The sequence below is a fragment of the Mercenaria mercenaria genome, chromosome 9, assembly GCF_021730395.1.
Source record: "Mercenaria mercenaria strain notata chromosome 9, MADL_Memer_1, whole genome shotgun sequence".
Taxonomy (NCBI): domain Eukaryota; kingdom Metazoa; phylum Mollusca; class Bivalvia; order Venerida; family Veneridae; genus Mercenaria; species Mercenaria mercenaria.
This window is the reverse complement of record NC_069369.1, coordinates 5,612,321-5,636,744: the sequence shown is the minus strand read 5'-3', so window position 1 is coordinate 5,636,744 and position 24,424 is coordinate 5,612,321. Positions and strand designations below refer to the sequence as shown.

General features: G+C 35.5%; 1 protein-coding gene across 1 annotated transcript in view; it reads right to left on the bottom strand.

Annotated features, from left to right (window-relative positions):
• LOC123547704 (T-box transcription factor T homolog) overlaps positions 1-13,885 on the bottom strand; it is a 36,754-nt gene extending 22,869 nt beyond the window's left edge. The window contains exons 1-2 of the mRNA XM_045334966.2: positions 13,793-13,885; positions 2,476-2,703 (exon numbers count right to left, since the gene is read on the bottom strand). Coding sequence (XP_045190901.1) covers positions 2,476-2,481 — 6 coding nt within the window. The 5' untranslated portion in view covers positions 2,482-2,703; positions 13,793-13,885. The remainder of the gene's footprint in view (positions 1-2,475; positions 2,704-13,792) is intronic.
• Positions 13,886-24,424: the final 10,539 nt, after the last annotated feature.

The following is a 24,424-nucleotide window of genomic DNA, read 5'->3' as shown; positions in this document are numbered from 1 at the left end:
ATAAGTGTTCCTTCTCTTGAGAAGGAACAATAACGTACATACTAAAACAAACTTCTACAATATGAAAACTGCGCGTATATATAAACAGTATAGATAATAAAATAAAGAATGGACATGATAAACATTCTGTCATAAAGAATGTACATTATATGACAAACTTTACACATAATAGATATAGAATATACATAATACAGTAAACACATACATTGTACAAAAACCAACAATAAACATAATGTATAAAGGACATAATAAGACGAATTCTTGCCTTCCATAGTATAAGCCTTTTGTTTTTTACAGGCATGTAATTACTAACAGGGTTTGTATGTAGAACACACTTACAGAGGAAGGGGACTTGTTTCAAGAGGATATGACTGGATAAAAAATGCATGTGATACCTTGTAATACATTTTACAGACTTTCACGTCACTACATAAATCTTACCTTGTTCGCAGTGCAATTGTCTGCTGCAATCAGCTTTAAGGACAAGGCACGTTTCTTATTACGGTCATCTCAATCTTTTAGATTGAAATAATTAAAATACAAAATATAATTAATACATAGTGAACCATAAATCTATACCAGTGGTCCAATCGCTTTCATGTCCGGAAAAGCAGCAACTGAAATCATTGCCGTTGTAAATACGGCTAACAATACGCCGGGAGCAGAAAAAAATGGAACGGAAAAGTATTGGGCATCGCATAGGACATCAAACTTCTTCATCTGCATTTCATTTTCTGCTTTTCTTTTTTTTTTCAGGGACACTCTAGAGGTTTAGTGTGCAATTTCATGACAAATCTAATAAAGTATTTCGCATGAATCCATAACATATTCTTAGATTAAACTAAAATTTGCTAGTAGTAATAATCTTGGACATCTGGTATGTGAAACATATTTCATGAAAATATTTTTGTCAAAAGTACAAAAGCGTAAATGAATGTTGCGTGTATAAGTTCTTTTAACATGATGCAATGTCAGTGTATCCCACAGCCAAAACAATCAATATAAAATGATAATTGACCTCATGTCTCTCCCACAAAAAAAAAACAGCTTTCAAACGCGTCGTTAGACCTGATGTAAGTACATCGCTCCGGATGAAACTTTAAAGATAATACCACCGAACGTTTATGTACATTCCCCAATCAAATTGATGCTATGAAAAGGAATTCAAAAAATGAACCAGTCTATGAATAGACCTGTTTAATACACTATACGATACTTCAATATTTTTTCCATTCCGTCCCCGTTTGTTCCGCAGATTATCATTAACCGTAAATACAACGTAGGTTAAGAGTTCGGTTATTGTGTACAATATCAGTGTAAGACTTGAAAACAACAATAATCACAATATAAAACTTAGTTACATTTCGAATTATTCTAGCTAAAAGGAGTATGTTAGATGCACCATACTTCACACTAAATACCCCTTACATCCATCGTATTGTTTTTTTAAATGTCGCACCTTCATTATTCTATATCCTTTGAACCTTAGGGCTATTACATACCTTACTAGAGACAGAAACAAAATGCCAGTGAAAACGAACATTTTGGTTGCCGTTGACTTATCCGTAATGCACAGCCATACCTCACGTGCCGTAATTATAATGATCCTGGGTAACAGGAATTTCGGAGTGTTCGGACGTCGATAGAGCTATATTTAAATTTCTGTTGTAAAAATTCGGACATCGGGCAATAGTTTTGACTATTGACCGAGTAGCCATTCAATAAAAAGTTTATAACATGACATCAGAAGTCATTTTTCAGTTTTATCTTATTATATTTTACCTACTAGCCCTGTAAATATGTGGTCATTAGGTACAAAATACGGACCGGCAATTTATATAAGGAGTCATGTAATGATCATAGGAAAACAGTAGCTAATTTAGAGAAACATCTGGGTATTTCGTGAAGTCGGTGAAATATCTGGGTATTCCTTGTACTCAGTGAAATATCTGGGTATTCCGTGAACTCAGTGAACTATCAGGGTATTCCATGAACTCAGTGAAATATCTGGGTATTCCATGAACTCAGTGAAATATCTGGGCATTCCTTGTACTCAGTGAAATACAAATGCATCTGGGTATTCCGTGAACTCAGTGAAATATCTGGGCATTCCGTGAACTTCGGGATGAAGGAAAATAGAATGAAGGTATTACAGACATTATTGATTATTGGGTTTGTTAGTGTCCCTCCACGAGAATATGTGGGGTCAGTATGATAAATAGGGGTAGGGGACTCTACATATTTCCGTGGACGTCACTTACTAACCCTTTTATTGACTGTTTTTATCTACCACTTCTGTACAGCCTATATCGACATGAAAATCTACTGGTACTCCACAGAAACAGAGTGTCACTACATTAACTAATAAAATGCTAGAATCTAATGGAAGGTAAAACGATACAATATATTTTAAGAGGTTACCATTCTCCATGAAACTTGGGGGAATTTACCTGATTTATAATGTAATAATTTTACCTTCATGTAATAATTTTCAGATACATTTTCATTTTCTTTCCATGAATTCGATTGCCAGTGTAGGTTTTCTTCCGGAAATGTGTGTTCTTGCTTGCAGTATGCTGGCGGGATGTCCCAGGGTTGGATGTGCGCAGACTGGGAGTGACCAGATGAATTTTCCGCTGACGGGATGCGATCTTGTGGTAAGGCCCGTGGTAACTTCGGCAAAGACAAATCAAGAGCTTCAGTCTGTTATACAGAAACAATAAAATATGTATGAATGTATGAAAATATTTAAGAAAGACGAAAATAAACAGACAGGCCAGACATAAAGCAGAGGATTCAGCATTGTCGGGGTTTTTGTGTAAGTAAAAGTATTCAATAAATAGGGACTGGACAGATAAGAGAGGATCCAATATTATTTGATTGATACCATGTGGTAATAGCGCAGGACCGGTAGCATTACCGCAGATAAGAGACTACTTTTATCGTGGCGAAATTATTCTGCAGTGGCTTTTTTGTGTAGGGCAGGTCCATCACTTTTCTCTTCCAGATGGTTATACATTTAACAGTCCATTCACATCCAGGCTTGTCATTGGTTAGCAGGCAGCAACGTAATATCTGCACTTTGTACAAGTTGCCAGCTATGCCTGACTTGAAAGCCTCTTCAACAACACCACGGAAGCACTAAGGCGTGTTAAAGTAATGCCGACACTATTGTGTTTCTAACAGTCACGGACTCCTTTTAATAGAGTGAATAAGCATTAGAGCCCAATAACTTACCGGAAGCAGGATAAATTTGATCACTTAACCAATAGAATAAATAAACTTTAAGTACAATGTATGTTGATAGCACGACTTACTATGGTACACAACAAGAACAAAGGTGTGAAAATACATAATTTAGAACTTATTTCATTATATTCAAATATATAAAAAAATACAACATAAAATTGATCTTTTGTCTTTTTCGTGGATAAGGGGATTTTTTAACAGGAGAGAAAGGAGTGGAATTATAGCGCTCCCGCCCTGTTAATACATCTTTTTGAATATGCGCATTCCTTGGCAGAACCTAAACCACATAATTAAAAAGGAAATGACGTCAACACTTACATTTTCGCGCATAATAACGTTGGTGGACAATATTTTATGTAAGAACAACGTTAAGGCATATTTGTTTCGTGTTATAACCTCTTGTGATATATTGGTACTCTAAGGTACTTACCAATCCCTCGGGATTATGCAGATACCGTGTTTGGCCACCAGCGTATCCCCAGTGATTCTACAGATATTACAACACGAACAAAGATGCGTTATTTTTTTTTTTCAAAAATTTGGTCGGCAAATTTGCTTTTGTAATTCCAATATCAAGAAGCCTCGTTAACCGACCAAACATAACCCTCGATCGGATATTCCCAACTGCACCTTTTAACCATGTGACAAATCTTTTTTCTTGCATACCGATTTCAAGAATAAAATAAAAATAAAATTCAATCGAACGCTTTCTTTTGAACATATTTCATATGCATGTATTTAAACAAAGCGCGGGAAATCCAACGTCGTAAACGGAAAGACGTCATGAACTTTCAAAACAATAACAATGGTTAAGTTCGTTTTGTTTATCATTGTCAGCGTAACGAAGATTTTAAATGAAAATAACGTGATTTGAATCGAGAAATATACTATCATGACCAATAGGAATTTCAAGTATTGAATTTATTCCGTTTTCTTAATAAATTATATATATACATAAATATTCTACATACGTATTGTAATACTATTTACAGCAAGGTCATAACCGGTGAAAGATTTTTACAGCAAAAGATACCGGAAAATCCGTCTGTAGCAAAGACCTATATATATATAGTTGTGAGGCCGTTTTTATGACGATTTATTTAGTTTCAGGGCGCCCATTCAATTCAAAAAATAATTATTTTCATTTAATATTACAGGCTCGTTGAAACCTTTACGGTGATGTAATTTTCAAATATGTACTCCGGCTATTCGCTTACTTTATGCAAAAGTCATGCCAAAATCTTTCTGCGAAATTATTGTTTTCGAGCGGAATGACTAAGTAGTGTGTAAAAACTGTCCCATAGATTAAAAAAAAAAAACATACACACACACTAAAATTATCATATGAATTTATTTTACTTGTAACAGTAAAATGATCGAAAAACATACGGGGTGGGGAGTGGGGTCTTTCGCTGTAGTATCATAAATCTGCCCCCACCACCCATCGACATGAGGGGTGCAGGTATATTTTTTTCTCGATGAATTAGACAAGAGACTATTTTCACCGGGTCAGTTGAATTTGAAGTTTCAAAACTGAAACAATTTTAAAATTTCAAATGCACATATTTGTTATACACGGTTTAAATGTTCATTTAAAAAGAAGACAAGTTAGCATTGTGGGAATGACTGAATATATTGAAATAAATTTTAGCACGACCCAATTTTTATTTTGGTTTGTGTTAAATAGAAAGGCTTGTATTATTTTATTTATGAAACAAGGATCAAATAAAATCATTAAAATAAAACACGCGAAAGTTCATTTTTACATTTTTATCACTTCTGTTTATTCATGTTAAAATGTTAAAATTTTAATCGTTTTTTTTTGTTTTCTTTCTTTTTCTTTTTTTTTTAGAGTGCCGTTTTAAAACAGACTCTTAGCGGTCATGTTTCGAGCGACCCGGGTCCTAAATGTTTGCATAAAAGCTAAAGAACGAGCGCATATGTCTCGATACGAGGCTAATAATCTTTTTATTACATACGTTTCTACACGTATAAATTTTGCATAAATATTATGAATTTGTTCAATAGCCTGAATAAAATTGACAAAACTGATGTAAATAAAAATAACGCGTATACACACTACAAGAGGGTCAAGAAGACCCTGGATCGCTCACCTGAGTAATATGAGCTACACGTATGTATCAATGTCAAACTGGTGCTAAAATATTAAGAAAGTAGGTCAGTAGGACTGGTCATATTCATGGTCACTGGAAGTCAGTTTTAAGATTGGTGTACAAAACTGTGTATGTCATCAAAATTTCAAGGCTTTATCTTAGGAAAACAAGAAAGTATTTTTTCCTATATAACTAATATAAAAACTAAGTGACGCCGTGGCGTGGCTTTCAATGGACCCTGGCTCATGATTTGAACATTTTTTAGTAAAGGACCACTAGCCAATGCCACATGTAAAATATCTAAGCTCTGAGCCTCTCGGTTTCAGAGAAGAACATTTTTTTTATGTTTATCCTATAGAACTCTATGTAAATTCAAGGGACCACTGGGCGGAACCAATATTGACCCTGGGATCATAACTTGAACAATCTTGGTAAAAGTCCACTAAACAATGCCACACCAAATATCTAAGATATAGGTCTTCAAGTTTCAGAGAAGACTTTTGAAATTTTCAACTTCAAAGCAAAAAATTAAGATCAGTGCAAAATCCATGACAAAGAATTATTGACTTGGGTCATGAATGACACGACTTTAGCTAATGTAAGGGAGACAATCCAATTTGAAGGGTATTGCTTTAACACAGTCAATAATCAAGGGAGAGAATTCTTGAAAATTCTCGTTAAAAGCTGACCTTGTATAGTGATATAGCAAAAATAAGCCCTGCCCCTGGTGGCCATGTTTTTTAAAGAAATAGAATGGCTTTTAAAAGCAATTTTGGTAGAAAGTCACCTAGAGATCATTTCTACAAATTATTTTAGAAATCCGGCTAACAGTTTCTGACAAGATTTTTTTTTAAATTTTCCTTTCGGTTGCCATGGCAACCACAGCTTTGAATGAATTTTAATTATTTTGGCAGTTTTGAAAGGGGGCCACCCACTGATCATTTCTTTGAAGGTTGGTGTAAATCTGCTTAGTGGTTTTGAAGATTTTTGAAATTCACATCATAGCCACTGAAATTTTCAAAATAGTGATATAGCGAAAATAAACCCCGCCCCCTGGCGGCCATGTCTTTTTAACGACATAGAACGGCTTAAGAAATTTTGGCAGAGGGTCACCTAGAGAACATTTCTACAAAATATTTTTGAAATCCGACAAAGCAGATATGTACAGATTTTTCATTTCGGTTGTCAAGGCAACCACAGTTCTGAATGGATTTTAATTCTTTGGATACTTAAAGATCATTCATGTGAAGTTTGGTGTAAATCTGCCTGGTAGTTTTGAATAAGAGGATGTTTTAGAAATTGTTGGCGGACGTACGATAGACGGCGGAGATCAAGCAGTCACAAAAGCTCATCTTGAGCCTTTTTCTCAGGCGAGCTAAAAATAACGACACGTACTCGATATGAAAGTTTAGACGTCAATATGGAAAATATCGACGTTTTCGGTTCTATTGTAACTTTATGGAGAGTAAAAAAAGTATTATTACTATTCAGTTATCACAACATCCTGTACTAAATTCGTTTTATAACGTTTATGTCTAATTTACGGAATTCCGTTAGTGCCATCGCCTTTGTATGTGTTGATCTGAAACGCGATACTCGATAGTACGATGATGAAAACGCGAAATCACGAAACTACGATAACGAAAACGCGACAACACGATGATGATAACGCGATACTACGATAACGAAAACGCGATAATACGATAGTACGATGATGATAATGCGATATACTATCGCGTTTTCACCATCGTACTGTCGCGTTTTCACCATCGTACTGTCGTATTATCGCGTTTTCGTTATCGTAGTATCGTGATTTCGCAATATCATTATCGTACTATCGCGTTATCACCATCGTACTGTCGCGTTATCACCATCGTACTGTCGCGTTATCATTATCGCACCATCGCCTTCCGGTGCGCATGTGCATGCTAAAAATGAGAAGATTAGAAGTTATACTTTTAGAACTACAGCTCCTGCTCTAGCGATAGGGCGATATGCAGATTTGAACGCGGGTGCTAGTGTGTGAAAATCTTGATTTGTATTGATAATCCTCCTATAGCTACAGCTGCTAGTTAGTCAAAAGTAAAAAATAATTAACATTTTTCCATGCTTTTTTAGCTTTCGTCAATTTAAGAGTCATTTACAGAAAATGAATTTAGTGAGACAAAGCGTGTTGGATGTTGAACAGGTTCAGAATGCTGTGCAGATATAATTTTACTGCATTTCTCATTCCTGTAAAATCATAAATAAAATGTCTGAGTAAGGGGGCGTTAACTCACTTTTGGTTGTAAACTGCTTTACTTTTTATTTTATTTTTGCAGAAAATTGCCAGACTTTGACGCATTAAAAGAAACTATGTGCCATGAAAACTGCAAACAATATTCTTCGAATATTTGCGATGCTCCGATTTCAGTGCTGTTATGCGTCTTACGGAATTCAACATCAATGACCTGAGCTTTACAAGACATGCATTTGCTTTTCAGTGTTGAAATATAAACCATCATATTTGTGAAAATATTCATCATCATATTTGTGAAAATATTCATGTCAGACCAAAATAAAAACGAACAAAAAACGCCCTGATCATGGTACAATATAACATTTTTTTTTCTTGTTATCATATACTATATAGAAAACTCAAACCGATTGACCTGCAGAGTTTTTGCCTAAGTACATATTTGGTTTTAGCTGAAAAAACTTTTTACAACCCATTAGCAAGCAATAGAAATCATTTTTAATTTCAACAGAGCTTAAATAACAAGATAAATAGAAACCAGAACACTGGAGAGGAAATTCTTCTGTGCGCATGGGCACCGGAAGGCGATAGTACGATGATGATAACGCGATAGTACGATGGTGATAACGCGACAGTAAGATGGTGATAACGCGACAGTACAATGACGATAATGCGACAGTACGATGACGATAACGCGACAGTACGATGGTGATAACGCGATAGTATGATAATGATATTGCGAAATCACGATACTACAATAACGAAAATGCGATAATACGATAGTACGATGGTGAAAACGCGACAGTACGATGATGAAAACGCGATAGTGTATCGCATTATCATCATCGTACTATCGTATTATCGCGTTTTCGTTATCGTAGTATCGCGTTATCATCATCGTGCTGTCGCGTTTTCGTTATCGTGGTTTCGATATTTCGCGTTTTCATCATCGTACTATCGAGTATCGCGTTTCAGATCAATACATTCAAAGGCGATGGCCCTAACGGAATTCCGTACTAATTCGCACTCCTTTGTACGTTACAATCAAGAAATATTTCTTGTCTGTGTCGTTGATCGCACCGGTGGCAGTTTTACCATCTGAAACTTGTTCGCTAGTGAAAATATGTTTGCCACAGTAATGTTAGCAGTTGGTTCTTAACATGTAGAAAGGTGTGTATGTAACAATAGTTTATTATTACCGATTCAGTATACCTATAAATTTATATAATATATAAATTTATAGGTATACTGAATCGGTTTCACGTGAACGTTCATGAAGAGAACGCACCTCTTTCACGTACCAAGTCTTCGAATAGAGCTATAGACAAGTATCCTTAAAGCAAATTCATTTTGACTGATAAACCATTTACCTCCCGAACACCAGCCGTCAGACAGGAAAACAATCAGTAATCATTCTTTACCTAACTGGCAACTCCCCCATCGGTCACATTGGAGCCTCCGACCTCCCATTTCCGAGGCGGATGTTTTAATCACTAGGCCGCGATCTGAGGCATGTGACACGAATTAATGAAAAAATATTCTAGTCTAGTAGATGATTGTATAAGAGAAGTTTTTTTTCCGTACATATACGTTAACACTGAGAAACTTAAGACGAACTATTACGTTTCTTTTGTCTTTGTAATGTCATGACGTACGTTCTGTTTACGGACATAAATGACACCTACTGGTACATACAGTAAAAAATCTTATAATTATTTGTTCGCACAATGACTTGTCTGATATAACAAGCCTTATTTTGAGCAGACACTTGTGTGAACTTGACTGCAGAACAGACGGCTTAGTTAATTATCCTTACTTGCTTAAAACATTCTAAAAGATCGTTCATTACCATGCATATTTGAGCCGTGCCATGAGAAAATCAACATAGTGGGTTTGCGACCAGCATGGATCCAGACCAGCCTGCGCATCCGCGCAGTCTGGTCAGGATCCATGCTGTTCGCTAATGGTTTCTCTAATTGCAGTAGGCTTTAAAAGCGAACAGCATGGATCCTGACCAGACTGCGCGGATGCGCAGGCTCGTCTGGATACATGCTGGTCGCACACCCACTATGTTGGTTTTCTCATGGCACGGCTCATTTATAAAGTCCATACAGAGACATGGGGCCCAAAATTCAGGATTATGTCGAATATTTCAGTTCTCAAGTATTATGTGTACAAGTAAGGGCGGTGGACTTATCGGTTCGCTTTTAGTAATGGAATACGTTCATGCGCAAATATGTTGGTACATGCATATACGGACATGAAACGTGTTCGCACGCAAAGCAGACTTTCGACCGAAATGGTTTGGCTTTGAAGCTAGTGTATGTATTTTGTATATAGATAGATATAGCGTACATTTATTTTAATCAACTGATATATTTATTTTCGTGGTACTCAGGTACAAGTTTTCAATTACTTTTGTCTCGTTCATACATAAAAACTTGCATCTAATAAGACCAGGTAACTACTGCTAATTGAATTTCAAGAAATTAAGTAAAACATCAGCTACCAGCATCACTGAGCAATACATTATGTATTTGTGTAAAACAAACGCTTAAAGGATTGTTAATTCCTTTAAAGTTGGTCAATCACATTCGAGCAACATTTTATGACATTTTTCACTTTTCACACATTACGTTAGACATTCATTTTAGGAAAAGAAAGACCCATTACATAGAGTTAGATCCATACTAAAAATGTATAATTTTATTACTTTTATGAAAATTGTAATTACTTCCCTTTAACATAAAAGTATTCAAAAAGTGGACTATTTCTTTAGATTTCAATATCATTTCTAGTTTTACATTTGCATTTGATAGATATTGTTATATATAAACTATCTGACACAAAATGCAAGTTTTAAAACAGCATGTAGCTTTGGAATTCATCTATTTTCAATTTATCCTGGTTGCGCAACTGAGAAAGGCAAATGGAGGTATTCTGATAAATTTTGGCAAAATATATACTTGTCAATGCAAATATTTGACAAATTTAATACAGTAGTGCTTATAATCATATTATTCGTAAAACAAAATATGTTTATTAAATTTAAACTTATGCTAAAATTAACGCTATCTTGGTTTGGTAACCTGGATAGGAAAATCAAATTTTAAAAATACTTCCAGTGAAAATCTAACGTGTATTAGGCCTAAAAAAAAAAATTCTTTGTTTCCGGTAACATGCTCAAAAAAATTAGGGTAGGTAGGTCGGAAATTTTTTTTTTTTGGGAAAATTTTTTTATTAAGGGAGACTTTCCGGAAATTATTTTTGTGTTAAAAAATGATTCCAAATAAGGGGACTATGCCTTTAGAGCATCAGTAAGTTGATTTCTAACATCACTGTCCATGTTTAAAGCATAAAAAGTGCAGTTTTGCAACTTTTTGTTAAAAAGTTGAAAAATATATTCTCCAAGGCCATAAAAACATTTAGGGTCGGGCCAAAAATTTAGGGTAGGTCGGGATACCGGAAACAAACAATTTTTTTTACGCCTTAAGAAAGCAGTGAACAAATACACGTGTAAATGATTAGCTGTTAAAGTTGTCAACAAATCCATTAGTTGACAGAAATCTGTATAATCACCTTAAATCTCATTAACCCTTATCATGCTAAACACGATTGATTCTGCCTTTGTGATCAGTGTAGATCATGATCTGCATTGTTCGCCATTCAATCAGTATTTTTTTGTTTTTTGTTTTTTGGTTAGCACCGGTTTCAACAGTTTATGTCCAAATTGAAAGATTATAGAAATTTAGCAGGGTAAGGGTTAAAAAAGAACTGATGAGCAACAAAAACCAACAATTTATAAAACAGTTGTATCGGATCAAATTCGTACTACTGATAAGACTTTTTTCATCCTCTGTGAGCTTGAAGAACATTTGTTTCTGTTTCACCCACTATTTAAGCATTTCTTAAAATAAGTAAAACTAAAAAAAAAAAAATTATGAAACATATAATAACGTACTTGAATCTTCAAAAAAAAAATGCTGTTAAGATTTTAAAAATATTTTGCTGCTTTTATGACACATAAAAAAATGCTTCAAAATGGAAAGAAAAAATGTTGGGGTATAACCGTGTATCTTTTATACATATTTAGAAAAAAACACTTTAGAAATTGATCATTATATATATCAGCCGGGAAAATATTAGAACCAAACTTGATTAGTGGAGCTACTCCGTACCTGAACTTATTAAAAGCTGCACGGTAATTCAAAATAAGATTTATTTTGCAGAAACCTTCAGAGCCGTAAACTGTCATAAATAAACGATGCGTTCTCAATTTGGCTAGCACCTTAATCTCGGTGAATAGCCAAATTTACGTTCTGCCAAATGTTCGTCGAAAAGTTTATCTTTAACGGTTTCAGGGGGAGAACGAACGTTGACAGAATTACTTCATTTGTAAAACTGTTTAAAGTATTTTGCTTCTAATTAATTGCTGTGTTATGGATGAATGTTATCAATAATTAAAGTCGAGGAGGAAATAAATAAATAAATAAATAAATAAATAAATAAATAAATAAATAAATTTTCAAAAAAAGCCCCGACAAATACCCAAAGGATTTGTCCTTTGCGCAGCGGCAACCGTCACATCTATTAGAGGCCCATTACTATATTTTATATTAATTAATTTGTGAGTTTAACAGAACAGAACACCTTCATTACTATAAAAACTAACCTTAACAAATGTTTATACTTATTTTAAATACGAAAAGAATTTATTAAAACTCACCACTTCCGGCTCCATCTCCAAAAGTATTAATTTTATTAAAGTAGATTTATGCACTAATGTCCTAATCGTTTTAAATTTGTTTTAAAACACAGAAAGAAATCATTATATTTTCACATTGTAGATCGGGGTGCTACTTCGAAAAATAACTAACGACTAACGCCTGCCAGTATTATTTTGGTGTCAATGTAATTTTTCAATAAATAAATAGCATTTCGCCATATAGTTCACAAGTTTTGCTAGTTTTGACGATGTTAAATCTATAAACTGTTAACGAATAATAAACCCTACAATGGGTGCGATGGCCCTTTTATTCTCCCAACAAATGGCAGGTAACACTTTCTGCTGCTTCGTTGATGTGGTGTGAATAACGAGCGTAGAAGGTGAGAAAAGTTTGTTAACTGGTTCTTCCATGAACGCTAGGAGATAGAGAAACATTCTGTGCTTAGATCTAAATTCCTTAACATTTGTCACCAGGCAACTGAACTAGCAACTTCATAGGAATATCATGAGGCATTTCAGTTTTCGGAGAGCTTCAAATATGGTCCCGCAACATGACACGAACTATAGGGGTGTCGGGACACTAAATGATAAAACTGCACTTGTTGATACAATTGACGTTAATTTAGGATGTACGAGTGTTTTCTTCAGGATATCGTGATTCTTCGAATATCTCTTTCTAACAGCATATAATGTCAAAAAATAATGCTAAATAATTAGAATATGGCTAACTGAGTACCATTTAACTAAACAGATTCTACCTGTTGTGGATTTTTTCAGCCTTTATTTTTGGCTGGCATTTGTCTAAAATTGATGTAAGATGTATTACTGAATTTATTAAACGAGTTGAAAGAAAAAAATGCGAGGCTCTGCCGAGCATTTTATGATTTATTCAACGAGTTTAATAAATTCAATGTGGAAAGCCACAAATGTAATATTCTTTTTATCACATGTTAGCGTTTCCTGCCGAAACATAAAAAATTCTACTTTCTTTTACTATCATCTAAACAAGTCAATTTGACCAACGTCTCCTATACATGTACTATAAACGACGTTGACGTCAAAGCTTTCTTGCATACCAGACGGGGAGGGAAATTTCCAGTTTAGCGGTCCCCGGGCGGAAATACGTCATGACGTCACGTTACTTTGGGGGCTGCCGCCCCCACACCCCTGCTTTTTCCATTAGTGCTACTGGCCCCATACCAACGCTATGTTATTTTAACAAGAATTTAAACACAACCCTCCTAAAATAAATAGTCAAAGTCAGAGGGGACCGTTAAAATGGAAAGCTGTCTTGCATACCAGACGGGGATTTCTTTTACCGGTGCTGGAAAAATCCATCTTACACCCCGGGGTGTAAGATGACTCTCGTGCTTTAAATGACGTATTAAGAACTACATATATGTAGAAGATTTATGTAGTTATTTATATCGATACTTTATTTCGAAAAAAGGAATAAAAATCCAATACCTTGACAGTTCCTCTTTGTTCCTAATAGTATATTTCCCGATTCAAAATACGTTATTTTATCAAATATTCATAACGTTACGCTGGAACTGATAAAACAAAACCGGAACTAAACACTGTTGTTGGTCTTTGAAACGTCATGACTCTTTCCTGTTTACGGACGTTGATTTCCCGCGCTTTGTTTAAATACACTGCTATAAGAAATAGTTCTAAAAAGAAAGCCGTTCGACTTATTTCATTTTTATTATTATATCTTGATATCGGTATGCAAGAAAAAGATTCTGTCACTGGTTTTAGGTGCAGATGGGAATATCCGGCTCTCGGGTAACTGTTTAGGCGGTAACTCGGTAGGAACCTCGTTACCGCCTAAACAGTTACACTCGAGGCCGGAAATTCCCATCTGCACCTATAACCAGTGAAAGAATCGAATCTTATATTATTACTCTAGTGTAATATCATTTCTATGTAATGGCTTTATTACACTCCTCCGACGTCAAACATGTGATAAAAGTTTTTTAACGTAGCACATTAAATTATCAACAAAAAGAACTTAAATATCAAAATTCAACATTTTATGAAGTGTTCTTTTTTTTCTAAATATCTCTCGTAGATGCCCGGTGATACAACATTTGAAGCATTTTGTGTGTGTGTGTGTGTCATTAAGGCAGCAAAATATTCTTAAAATCTAAACAGCAGACTATTTTATTGTAGACTGAAATACGTTTTATTCCATTGAAAAAAGTGGGTGGGGTAATTATGCCAACATGTTAAAATGAAAGAGATTTATAAGTGACATTTATGCTTAGATAATACTAATATTACCTTGTATTCATAATAACATGTAAGACCTGAACTCCCTACTACAGTAAGTGGGATATTATGTTTAATAAAGCCCCCACCCCCCCCCCCCCCCCCACCCGTGTTTTTCAATTTTACTTAATTTCAGAAATGCTTAGACAACGGGTGAAGACAATTCCCAATAAGAATAATCAAAGTACTGAAAGTACAGAAAGGCTGGCTACCACAAAACACTAGATGAAATCTGTGCGGGAAAAATGTTTGCAAAATCTTAGATATTATGGGTGTTCCATGTGATGAACCATCTTGATTAACTTATGAAGGTAGTGTAAGGATATTACAGACTACAGATGGTGAAAAAAAATACACTGTGTTTGCTTCATTTGGCGATAACATAATTATTGAGACAAACGGCACATAATGCTCACTTGGGAATCTGAAACCACAAAAATTAATATCCTACAAAAAGTCAGGTTCCGAGAACGTAATCCAATCAAACCACATAGGATAATGAACGAAATTCATAGTTTATTCGAGAAACGTAGTTTATCAAATGTAAACCATGGTTTACGGTCGATATATTAGGATTCAAAAATCAATCATGAGTTTCAGGTGTGAACCTGCGTTTACGAATCTTAAACCCCTGTATACGAACGTGAGCCTAGGTCTATGATCTTGAACCATAGTTTACAGACGTGACATGTATGGAAATCGTCCAATAATTACATGAACCCAGGTTCACAGTCGAAAAACTAGGATTAACGATGGATAAACTAGGGTTTTCAAACTTAAAAGCATGTAAACCTATTCTTTCGAGCGGAAAAGGATAACGTCGTAAACCATAGTTCACACTCGTAAACGTAGGTCCACGTTTGTAAACCCAAGTTAAAGTTCAATCGGGAAACCTAGTTTATCGAACGTAAACATGGATTCAAGAGCGTAAACTATGGTTTACGCCCGTTGTCCTATGTTTTCGCTCGAAAATATATGTAAGTATTCGATAATCCTAGTTTTTCGACCAAGAATGTAATTATTGGATTATTGGATTGCCGCAAACCATTTTTTACCGAGGTGAACCTATATTTACGACCATGAACTTGGGTTTACGAGATGAACCATAGTTTACGAACGTGAACCTAGGTTTACGTTCAGTAAAATTGGTTTCTCGAACAAAACTATGATTTTTGGTCGTAATTCTATGTTCACGAGCGTGAGCCTATGTTTACGGTCGTAAACCCATTTTCACGGTCGTAAACTTAAGTTCTCGATCGTTAACATATGTTCACGTTCGTAAACTATCGTTTACACTCGTGAACCCTGGATTACGCCCTTAAACATAGGTTCACACTCGTGAACTTAGATTAACGACCGAAATTCATAGTTCAGTTAAAAAAAAAAGCTAGTTTAAACCTGGGTTCACGGGCGTAAACTATGATCAACGCCCGTTATCTTATGTTTCGCTCGAAAATATGGGTAAGTATTCGAAAAACTTGGTTTTACGTTCGAAAAACCTACTTTATCGACTGTTAATTCTAGTTTTTCGATCGTGAACCTGGGTTCACGTTATTATTGGGCAACCATTTATATATGTTTATAAAGAAGCAGTAATAAACATTGAGGGACATAATATCAGATAAAGTATAAAGCTAACACTTCGATATGCAAAGTCTCCTCCACCCCCACCCCCGCGACACACACACACACACACACACACACACACACACACACACACACACACACACACACACATCATGTATGAATGTATGAACACTGATCAGACTGGGTGATTTTCTTGTCGGTATGAGGGAAACCCACTACAAACCGGACTGTTAATGATTATGGTCTAGTCCTGTTCCTTCCCTAATACGATGATTAGGAAAATTGACGGACCCGTTATAGTGTACCTCCTTTTTTTAAAGAGTATTCCATTCCTACCATAAAACTACTTTAACTAATTTTTCAGGAAGGCGTAGGTTCAAGCCCCACTAGGACCAAACTTTGTCATTATATTTCTTTTTCCAAGTAAGATAAACATTTTTTGTGTGTTTTTTTCCAATACTTATTATCATTGATTTGTCGTACAAAAGCGGAGTTTTATGCCCCCGAAGGGAGGCATATTAGTTTTCAACTGTCCGTCCGTTCGTTAGTTCGTCCGTTAGTTCGTTCGTCACAACGTTAACTTTTTGCATAAAGGCACTTTACTCGCTAACCACTGCACCCAGGACCTTCAAACTTCACATGCTGATAGTACTTATTGAGTACACGGCCCCTACTGACTTTGGGGTCATCAGGTCAAAGGCCAAGGTCACCCGGTCAAAGGTCAAGGCGCTGCGGGGGCATTTGTCACCATTAGTGACAGCTCTTGTTTTCATTTGATTAGCCATTTCTTGCTGTTTAAAATGAATTTAGCGTGAAGGGTGAATGTTTAGACATCTTTGAAAATACTTTGTTACATTTTGTAAAAGTTCTTGATTTTGCATTTATTCTTTAGTTTACAAAGTTTGGAAGAAATGTAGGTAGGTTTTACTTCTGCCCTATGGTTCTTTTTTAATGCAGAGAGCAAGGCTATATTCTTAAGAGTTGGAGCTTAATTTCTGTCCGATTAAATTCTCTTACTCGAGGCTCCCAAGAAAAATTGTTATCGTCAGTTCTGTTTGTGTTTTATAATTGTTACGTAATACTTTGAGGTTTCATTTAGAAAAAATATGAGGTAAAATGACTTCTCTGCGATCGTTTTGCGCAATGGCTATCACTTTGAAATTTGTCTCTGTTTCAACTGGAGGAAAAAAAAACAACATAATTTATACAAGATTAACAAATAAAAAAAACAATCAAACAACTACGACACGGTAAAAGTCGTTTAAAGATGCAACACAGTGCGAAACAATGTTAACTTCAGGACTGTATCAATTAATGCATTTGTTAAACATTACCGTTACGGGTTCACTACCTTAATATAACGTGAAATACAGTTGAAAACGTGTGTTTAAACAAAAATCGCTTACATCTACGCCCCCACCCTTTAAACAAAATGGTGACAAAGCACTTTTTATTATATATCTTTCAGCGTTCGCCAGAATGTTTCTAAAATGAATTAGTATAGAAATAGCCAAAAAAAAATAGCATGTACGCTCTTTAGGTATACAACTCGTAGAAAGTGGTCATTTGTTTCTTCTCACACATGATTACTGTGGCAGTGATTACGTCCCGTAGTACCTATAGCAAATGATCTGAAAGAATAGATTCTTATAACTTTAGCCCTAAATATAAGACTTGACATAACTCATATCACTATAAGTTCATTTTAATTGATATTTCATATTTGTTATTTTCCATGTTATGTCAGGTCGCAGTATAGCTCATGACGTTTCTTGGAACCAGCGTTTGTTTAATTAGCTATTTACAGACCGGGGTCATAATCTATAACGAAACGGTCAAGTGTTGAGTTACGAAACAGTTCCATTCATACAGACATTTCATCCATAGGGGCGAATTAATTTATCATCATTATGTAATATTTTCTAATATTATCTTTCAAGTATTTACCGTTAGAAAAATAAAACATTATTATAACATATTAAAGCAAATAGATTTATTGAAACAGGTAAGTTTAACAATCTTTATACAACTCTATGGCAAAACTGATAAATGTGGCGAACTATTTGAATTGCGCATGAAATTATATTTTGTGTTGTCAGTCTCAGTACCTTTGAACTTTTGTTGAACTTTATGGAATCACGACTTTTGGTTATAATAGTCTGGCGAATAAATTGCCAGCCTAAAAACAAGTGCGATGACCTGTGCATTTTCTGCCCTTATTTGTCTTGGAAACTTACGCTCGTCAAGCTCACTGAATATAATGCAATTCTTAATTGTAGAAAAAAAGATCCTACAAAACTGACGCTTAATGATACTACTGACGTTAGCTAATACAAAATCGAGACGTCCAACAAACGCTAAATGATACGAACTTGAGGCTTCCTTGTAACGCTAAATGATACAAAATCGAGGCTCCCAACTACCGCTAAATGATACAAAATCGAGGCTCGCTAAATGATACAAAATCGAGGCTCCCTAAATGATACAAAATCAAGGCTCCCTAAATGATACAAAAAATCGAGGTTCCCAACTAACGCTAAATGATAAAACCTCGAAGCTCCCAACTAACGCCAAATGATACAGGATGTCTCAAAATATATGTCCACTTAACAAATGTTAATAACTTTGTCAAAAATGCTTCAATATCAGCAAAGTTGGTCTCAACTGAAAGGTAATTGATGCAAGTTTTTCCTCATTACCAGAATGGCGTCGTGTGACGTCACGGTAATGTCTAATGACGTCATTCATATTCAGGCTTCCAAGATGGCTGACATCTATTGTGCGAAGAAAGTTGATTATGGCTAAGTTCACGAGGAAGCACTGGGGTTGAGTAGAGACCGACTCTACACTTGATAACCCTCTTGAACGGTATAAGTTAGTACACCAATCGTACCTTCCCTGTTGAAGAGCTGAACTCCTCAAACTCCACTCAAAGGCAGGGTTTTATGGTTCCTGGCTTTTCATCACAGCGCACAGGGAAAACACAGTTTTTCATAATTCCATGGCCCAGTTTCTGATTTGTCAGTTACTTTACCGGTGTGAGTAAGCATCATTTACACAACAGCCTACCCTTCCCTAGAGCTTCGACGTAAACTTAGCCTAAAATGCATCCTTGAATAAAGGTACCTTCCAATAAACAAATCATTTGAGTGGTTAAAAAATTTGAGCAGCATGGAACAGTTTTAGATCGCAGGAAAGATAATAGATCTACCGGGAGACCGATATGTGCCCGTTCCGAAGAACTGATTCAAGCAGTGTCTGAAGTTGTAGGAGAAACTCCCAGAACATCTGTAAGAAAGGTACTGAGTGACATTACAAACAGATCTACGGGTAAATCTATAGCGCATAGAATTTTGAAATAAGACTTGAAGCTAACAGCTCATAAAATTTCATTGATGCAGCACTTAAAAGACGATGACATTTTAGCAAGGCTTGCATTTGCAGAGTGGATGCGGCCACATGTAGAATTAACAGACAGTATTTGGTTTAGCGAAGAATCACATTTTCATCTTGATGGCTATGTCAATAAGCAAAACATCAGGTTCTGGGGATCCACTATAAATGCTGACTTTCATGACGAGAAGCCGCTACATAGTCAGAAAATTACCGTCTGGGCTGCCATGAGTGCATCCGGGATGGCCATTCGTTTTTGAGGAGAAAGGCGAGTGTTGTACCGTGCTAAACGATACTTGAAAATTGTGCAGAATAAGCTCATTCCGGAACCGATACTCTAATATGCTTTTCTGTTAAAACACTCTTACGCTACAATGACGTCACGTTAACGTGCGGTGACGTCAATGTTTTTGTTGCGACCAAGAAAGAGCGCTACTATATTTTATCTACTGTTTTAAATTAAGGGCATGTTAGAATCGAAATGATTTATAGCAAAAGAGTGTTTTAAAACTATTTATCGCTCGGGCGGTAAAATGTAGTACAAATAATTTCACTCGGACTGCGCCCTCGTGAAATTATTACGCCCGACATATAACCGCCTATCGTGCATAAATAGTGTTAAAACACGCTTTTGCTATAAATAATTTCTTAAATAAAGGGAAAAGTGATTGAAAGTTGTTGGTTTCAACAGGACGGGGCGACCCCTCCCCCTCCTCCTCCCCCAAGTTTGGCCTCCGTATTCGCAAGATCTCAGCCTCCTGGACTTTCGTCTATGGGGCTACTTTAAGACAATGTTTATTACCCAAACATTGTCAATGATGTAAGAGCAATATTGTACTATATATACAATATGTCGTCACCTCAACGCAAGAAGTGGATAACTGCATTTACTTAAAGAAGGACTTATCCACTTTTTGCACTAAGGTGACGATGTTATAACACAACACTAGGATTAAAATTCGCACATATAAAAATCTACAGTTGTTGACTGTTTCATAACATCTATAAGTATCTATAAGTATAAAAAAGTATTTAATTTCAACTTTAATAACATTTTATTTTGAAATGTGTGAGAAAATACGAGAAAGAAAATGTAAAAAACAATATTAAAGGAAATACACCAACAATTCTTTTTAACTGAGTCCATATAACACATGAGCTTATATAGAAAGATTAAAAGGTTAATGTTGAATTTGGACCTTTAGATGTGACCTTGACCTGTGCACAAGGGGTCTGGGTTCTGCACATGACACATTGTATCATTATGGGGAATATTTGTGTCAAGTAATATTAAAATCCATTAATTGATGACAGAGTTATGGACCAGAAAGGAAAAAAAATCCGATTGATCTTTGACCTCTGACAGTTACCTTGACCTTTGAGTAAGGGATAAGGGGTTGCGTAAGACAAGTTGTCTTATTATGGAAAACATAAAATCCCTTCATGGGTGACACAGTTATTGAACATACAGTGAAAAACACTATAGATATTTGACCTCCAAGTGTGACCTTGACCTTTAAGTTAGGCATGACACGTTGTCTTATCATGGGGTACATCTGTACCAATTATTATTAAAATCTCTTCAAGAATTGTTGAGTTACAGACCAGACAGGAAAAAGGCCCTTTTGATCTTTGGCTTCCAAGTGGGACCTTGACCTTTTAAGGGTCCAGGTTTTGCGTATGGCACGTATTCTCATCCAGGGGAATATTTGTGCCAACTGATATTATTTAAATCCTGTTTCGCATGAAAAAGTTATAGACCGGATAGGAAAAAAACTATTGACCTTTGATCTTTAAGTGTGACCTTGACCATTAATCTAGGGGTCTGAGTACTGCGCATGACACGTCGACTCATCATGGGGAACATTTAGGCCAAGTAATATTGTAATTGATGGATGACCGAGTTCTGGTCCGGACACGAAACAGACCATGTTCATGCCATGTTAACATTTGACTGCCAAGTGTGACAATGACCTTTGAGCTAGGGGTCTGACAGTTATGCATGACACATTGTCTTATTATGGGGTATATTTATGCCCAATAGTATTAAAATCCCTTCATGGATGGCAGAGTTATGGACCGGACAGGGAAAAAAGTCCTGCTGACATTTGACCTCCAACTGTGATATTGACATTTGAGCTAGGGATCTGGGTTTGCGCATGACACGTTGTCTCACCATGGGAAACATTTGTGCCAAGTAATGTTTAAATCCCTTGATGAATGACAGAGGTATGGACCGGACACGAAATTGCGGACGGACGGACGGAAAAGCTCAATTATATAGCCCCGAAACTGGTTTTCATCCAGTAGGGGACTGTAATGTAAATTTGGATTTTGAACGGTAATATAAATTACAAAAATTTATAACTTTATATCCATAATTTAGATTTTAACTTAAAAAGTTGTTATTGTGGCTATAGCTTTGGGAGTGTTTAGCCAATCCCTAGCCGCGGGGCATGTCAATAATATAAATGAATATTTCAGCATTCGGTTCACCACGACCTAGTGGCCTAGTTTTTTTCACCCACAAAAACTTCATGAATTTCATTCTTATAATACAGGTAATATACAGCTATACTACACGTTTTCAGGTGGACAATTTAGGCCCTTCCTGAATAAATGTGTTTTCACAACATCATCTGGAAACGTTTTCAGTAAATTTCTTTTTAGCATAGTTTTAAGAATATAGATGAATAACTATCTTATACTGCAGAAATTAAATGTGATTGAAATTTAACTAAACACACTGATTTCTGTACATATTGCTACAGTACTTCAATGGAATGTTAAGACACAAAACACATTGTCTTGGGCTAATATATATCACTGTCAATTTGTAACTAAATACTCACTGGCACCAGAACAGAAAGAAACAAGTGGTAATTTATCTTCCATTTTGTACCGGTCACGTTTCTTTGATATTTCTTATCTTAGAGAAACAACGCAGTTTATAGTTTTTTCAACCTTACACAAAAAACTTGGTTGAACTTCCCTAGTGAAGTTCCGGTCTAGATTACAAAACCATTCTGACTGGCTGAAGATAATATGTATGTCAGTCGTCGTTTAAAGGCCTAGATTTTGGCAGTGGGCCAAGGGATTTTTGTCTTCACCAGCACAGTTGGAGGCTAATGACCATCACAGTATGGCTCCAGTAAACAAGGGTCATTGTTTATTGGAGAGTCAGTCTACCTTACAAGTGTATCTATTAGTGAGAAGGGGAAACAATGTACATGTAATTTATTTTAAATTAATGAATAATTGATAACTTTTAAAGTTATACTAGCTTTCTGGCATTTCTATGTAAAGAAAAAATATTGTTGATCAAACACAATAATAAAATAATCAGAAACTTATTTTCACAATAATGAAATAATGAGAAACTTACTTAAAGAAACATGCAAGTTTTTATTTTTTCAAATTCTGTCTGGAGAATTGTGATATTTCTGAAAAGTGTGACTTTCACTCATCTGAAGCTTGCAGAATATTGTAAATTACATTTGTCTAAATTGAAAACAGAATGTGAATTTCAAAGTTACAAAGCAAAGCATGAAAAAAGTGCCTTTTGGCAACATACTGAAAATGAAAATTGAGTATAGATGGAACACAATAATTTTATATTCAAATAATGTTGATTATATGAATACATGAAAATCAATTTCCAAATCGGAAAATATTGTTTGTCAGCACAAAGAACTCAGGAAGTTTTCACTATACTTTTTTTATTATGTGTTTTATTATCATTATCATTTTCAATATTATTACTTATCTTTTATCATCCTATATGTAATATAATAATAATAATAATAATGATAATAATATACTAATGATAATATAATAATAATAATAATAATGATAATATAATAATAATAATAATAATAATAATAATGATAATATAATAATAATAATAATTATGATTTTTTCTGTTATTATTATTATCATTATTATAACATTAAAGTAATAGTTATTATCATCTACATAATATCAAAATAATAATTTATTATTATTATCATTCCACATTTACTGAAGAAAAATTAATTTCTTTCAACTTCACTGCACACATCTTCATGGTCTAGTTGGGGTCCCTGCTGTGCTAATTGTCCTCTAATCAGTTGCTATTACATAATCGCTGATAAGCAGCAGATAAGATGGGAGTTGTATCTGGATTTGGGAGGGGAGTGGGGGAACACTTATATAGTAGTGAATCTAGGCGTGTACGCTAAAATATGTATATGCAATGTGCGTGAAATTAGCCAGAGCCTCCAGAGTAGCCAGAGTAACCAGAGTTTAGCAAGAGTAGCCAGAGTTCAGCCAGAGTTTAGCCAGAGTAGCCAGAGAAGTCAGAAACTCTGGTTACTCAGGCTAGCCAGAGTTCAGCCAGAGTAGCCATAGTTCAGCCAGAGAAGTCATAACTCTGTTTACTCTGGCTCGCCAGAGTAGCCAGAGTTCAGCCAGAGAAATCATAACTCTGGTTACTCTGGCTGGCCAGAGTAGCCAGAACTCTGGTTACTCTGACTGGCCAGAGTAGCCAGAGTTCAGCAAGAAAAGCCATAGTTTCTAGGATGTTAAAATGTTCTGCCTACTCTGGTCAGTCATAGTATCCAGAATAGCCCGAGTCACCTGGATTTTATTTGTTCTGGTTAGTCTGGCTGGCCAGAGTAGCCAGAGTTTCTAGGATTTTAAGAGTAGCCAGAGTAACCTGGTTCACAAAGTATTTCCGTCTTAGCTGAGTTTAATAGTATGTTTAAACTGAATTTCAGGTTGATTACTATTTTCAAGCGGCAATTTAGAGTAGCCAGAGTAGCCAGAACTCTTGTTACTCTGACTGGCCAGAGTAGCCAGAGTTCA